The following is a 5,000-nucleotide window of genomic DNA, read 5'->3' on the forward strand; positions in this document are numbered from 1 at the left end:
GTATGCATGCTCTGTGTGTATGCGTGTGTGTGTGTGTATGCATGCTCTGTGTGTGTGCGTGTGTGTGTATGTGTGTGTATATATGTGTATATATGTGTGTATGTTTGTGTGTGTGTGTGTGTGTGTGTGTGTGTGTATGTACACACACACACACACTTTAAGTGAAATAAATGACAATATGAAAATTCATATAATCATTTAGTTTAACTTTAAACACTACAATAACCACAAACAAAAACTGAAGTATGAAAAACAAAACAGATATTTACTTTTTTAATAATATGCATGTCATTTTGGAGAAATAATACTCAATGAGTGCTCAATGAATTTCCTCACTTCAGCTGCGAGTGTTTTAGTGTATGTTAGATGATCAGAAACCAAATATGTTTGTATTAAGTCCTACAAAATATGATTTCTAGGAATTTATATCACTGCTAAACACAAACCTCTTGTCATGTGTGTACCATGACCTCTAAAATCCAAAAATAACTTCTTTTTTTTCCTTTGAACGCAGGCTCAGGTAGGTTTTGGCGTATCAGGTCTCTACACGCATGCAGCAAGATGAATGTGTGTCAGATATGAACCGAGCCGAGCTGTCATCTGCTCTCAGACGGACGGCTCTGATTGTTCTAGCTGAACGAGTCTGGCTGCCGTCCCTCCACACACACACACACACACACACACACACCGTCTGGACCGGCTCCATCCCTCGCTCTCGTGACATCGCTACCTTTCCTCTCGCTACATTCTCTTCTTTCTGCAAATATTTTTCCACACCGCCGTCCAGACCATGAGGGCCTTTCTTTAGGCACTGATTTACATTTCCTGCACTTTTACTGGAATATTTCACTATATGATTTGGCTTCAGCGCCGGATGGGAAGCCCAGACCAGACTGAAGTAGTACGTGCGGGACACAACCGCTTTTTAACTAAAAGACACTGCGAAAAGCAACCAAGCGTGTTTTGCAGATATGAAATTATTAGGTTGTCTGAAAGTTTGTGCGAGAACGGAAGCTGACGTCGGCGGTCCAGAGCGGGATGCGGTTGCCATGGAAACAGTGTGATGCTGCATGCATGGGAGGAGATGAAACGGACGAAATGTCGCAACATCAGATGATCCACAGTTGCATTTATTAATATTTCATTCGCTACATTTGCTTAGTAACTATAGGTATATTTCGGAAAACCAGCAATTCAAAAGTGCTTAAAGGGACGGTTCGTCCAAAAACTGTCATCCTTTAATTACCGTCAAACTTCAAATTTCTTTTGACATTCTTTAGACATAATTTAAGCTATTTTAAAGGATGTTTGCAACTGAGCAGCTGACGGCAGCCATTGACTTCCATAAGATCTTTTAAAGGTACCATGCAAATCAATGGCTGCCGTCAACTTTTCCCAAAAGCCTTGTAACAAAACTACGAAACCACGATCGGCTTAGGCTTACGAGAAATGCTAACATTCTTCAAAACATCTTTTCCGCTCCACGCGAGACAGAAGCACAAACAGCTTGAGGATCGCCGTTTTTAGGCCACCTGGCCCTTTAAGAAGTCTCTCGCGGTCACTTGTACACAAACGCATCCCGTGATCATTTCAATTACAAATCGCTCTCCGTCAGCAGCGCTTATCCACAGCAACAAAGAGACAAGAGGCAGAAGAGAAGGATTAGTGTTCGCTTCCCACCCGGGAAAAACAAATCTGAGACGGGACGAGGGTCCTGTAATGACTGAAAGACAGCGGCCCGGGACAATGTGAAGCATTGAGAGCCGCTCTCGCTGCACAAACCGCCATTGATTGACCGGCCGCCCTCGGAGCTTTACATAAGAGCCCGGGACCGTCCTGACCCACAAACACACTTACACACACCCCTCAGAAACAGTCCGACAAATCATTCTGTGCTCAAACAAACACCAGAGAAGAACAAGCGCCACGCGTGACCTCTTAACGCTCCAGCATCTGAAGAAACCAGCTTTCAGGAACCCGAGCGAGCCACACCATCCAAACACTGATGAAGAAGCTTTTGCACACGGCTGTGTGTGACCCCTTCATTCAAAAGCAAAAAAAAATAAAAATCTCAATATTGATCAAATCGCCTTCAAAGAAGTTCACAGCAATGCATATTACTAATCGAAAATCAAGTTGTGATATTTTTATGCTAGGACATTAGCAAAAAACTAAAAACTTCATGCAACATGATCTTAATATTATTTACTTAAGTTCATAATTTAAAAAATCATTTTGGCACATACAATGTATTTTTAGATATTGCACACGTATATAACTTGCTTGATGCAGACTCACCTTTTTTTTGTACAATTTTTTTTAAATCAAAAAATGAAAAAGTAAAAATCTATTTTAGTTACCAATTTAAGCTTCTAAAATTTAAGCGTATGTTTTACATGGAATTGTTTTTTTTTTGTGCTGTCAAACGATTAATCATCATTAATTGCGTCCAAAATAAAAGTTTGTTTACAAAATATACGTGCAAGTGCCGTGAACATTTATTATGGACGTATAAACACACACGTACAGTACATATTCTGCAAATATTTACATGTATTTGCATTTATATTCATATAATTTATATCGTATATAAATATATTGCACATAGACATTTTTCTTAAATATATACGCGTGTGTGGATTTATATATACATAAAAAGTACACGCACATATATTACATATACAAAAACTTTTATTTTGGATGCGATTGATCGCAATTAATAATTTATTAATTTTACGAAGATTAAGTAAATATCAAAGTTATGATCACATTGGGCATGAATGCTTAATTTAGGTCATTTTGTTCCCAGATGTACTTAGCAAGGTGTGTGTGTGTGTGTGTGTGTGTGTGTGTGTGTATATTGAGGTCTCTGTGCTCATTTGGTTAAGAACTACATCTACTTGTTTACGTACATCTTTGAAAGTGAGCTGTGAGCGCTTTAAAAGGCATTTATTTCATGCCATTTTATAAACAAAAATGCACCATTTATTAACCGTGTTAAATGTACTTATTACTGTAGTCGTTTTAAATAACTTGGATAAACAGATTTGACTTAACTGCATACTTAAATTGTAAAATATGCATGCAAAATGTTGCAAAAGGAAAAAAAGGAAGCAAAAAGTACATTTGACCGTTTTAGTATAGGCTTTCACGGCAATCTGTGGATTTAATGCATGTGGAAATGCTTGGATCAAACACGAGGCTTTTCCCAGAATGCAATCAAGGAGACTCTTGACATTTGTGCTGCTTGCATGAATCCAGGCTGAAGTTGATTAGCATCTGATTATGGATTAATTGTGCAAATATAAGAAGAGAGCGTCTCAAAGGAGGAAAAGTGCTTCCACCTACAGGACACTCTGAGAAGACCCTTCTCTTTTTCATTTAAATAAACTAAAATAAATGAGAAAAACCAAATACAAAATAAATCAATTATTTAAAAATACCTAACAGAACAAATTAAAGATATTTATCATAATTAAAATAAAATGAAGCATGATGTTATACATTAAACAATTATTAATCAGGGAATAAATGTGCACGTTTAGATATTTAAAAATGAAATAAAATCTAAATAAATTAGAAAGTAGTTTTTTTTTAAATATTGTTTAGGTTAATGTTTTATTTTAAATAAATTAATAATTATGAAAAAATACCTAAAACAAATTAGAGATATTTATCATATTTATAATAAAATTAAATGACGCATTATGTTATAACACAATTATTAATCAGTGAATAAATGTGCACATTTAAATATTTAAAAAATGAAATAAAATCTAAATAAATTAGAAAATAAAACCTAAAAATATTTTAAAAAGCATTGTTTTTTTAAATAAAAAATTATTAAAAAATACCTAATAGATCAAATGAAAGATATAATTGTCATATTTAGAAAAAAAATGAAGCATAATGTTATATATTAAAACCTAAAGGAATAAATAAATAGAAAATAACTAAAAAAATATAATAAAAGGGTTGTTTTATTTTAAATAAATCTGTACTTATTAGGAAATAAATGATAGAATATGCAAGATAAAAGAGCATATATATATACACAATAAAATAAAGTATTTTGTTTTATAATAAACAATTATTAATGATTAAAATCTTGAAACAAATAAAATATAGTTATAAAATGTATTTAAAAAAATACATATGGTTCAATAAATATTTATTAGAAATCTAGCAATGGGGGAAAAAAAACAAAACACTTCCTACTAACTGAAGGTCACGCAGCTCATAGCTCTGAGCGCCTCTACCTGTCTGTAGGTGCAGATGATGATCTCTCTCAGGTGATAGTGCAGAGGAGTCATGGTCTCGCTGACCGAGTCCAAGGCCAGATCAACCTCCCGCTTCATCCGGTGACCGTCCGGCAGCAGACGGACCAGCTTCATCACCACCTTCAACACACACACACCATAACCCATCAACACAGCCTTTCTGAACAATACTGTAGTATACACAGAGTCATATTTACAGCACTGTCAACCAATGCTGCAACATACTGCAGTGAACTCATTTTTACCACAGTAAACTCTAGAGTATTGTAAAACGAGTCTTTTGTTTATATTACTATAGATGTTATACAAGCACAGCGACTATAGAGAGCGACCGAAAAACAAATTCATGCAGTGTGGTTCGCTATAAACACTGTAGCATTTACAGTAAATCATTAAAATCAGCTTCATGAACCACACACAGAAATAAATGCAATTTAACCTGGCGCTTGAGCAGAAATTAAAGCATAATTTAAAATATTGCAGTAATAAAATGTTTTATATATATAATCAAAATCAATGCAATATTCGTAACCACAAATAATTAAATCATTAAAATAGATTGTTTCATTAATTATATATATATACATATATACATATATATACACAAAGTACAAAAAAATGGAAGAGCAGAAATTGGAAAATAATAATTATTAGAATAAATTAGTATACTAAAAATACGTTAAAAAAACAAATATTGTTATTTATATTTTAAATCATAAT

The 5,000-nt window shown here is 34.2% G+C and overlaps 1 protein-coding gene across 1 annotated transcript in view; it reads right to left on the bottom strand.

The window, feature by feature from the left end:
* pald1a (phosphatase domain containing paladin 1a) overlaps positions 1-5,000 on the bottom strand; it is a 48,726-nt gene that overhangs the window by 16,944 nt on the left and 26,782 nt on the right. The window contains 1 exon segment of the mRNA XM_043231205.1: positions 4,260-4,400. Coding sequence (XP_043087140.1) covers positions 4,260-4,400 — 141 coding nt within the window.

This window comes from Puntigrus tetrazona, unplaced genomic scaffold (assembly GCF_018831695.1).
Source record: "Puntigrus tetrazona isolate hp1 unplaced genomic scaffold, ASM1883169v1 S000000283, whole genome shotgun sequence".
NCBI classification, from domain to species: Eukaryota; Metazoa; Chordata; class Actinopteri; order Cypriniformes; family Cyprinidae; genus Puntigrus; species Puntigrus tetrazona.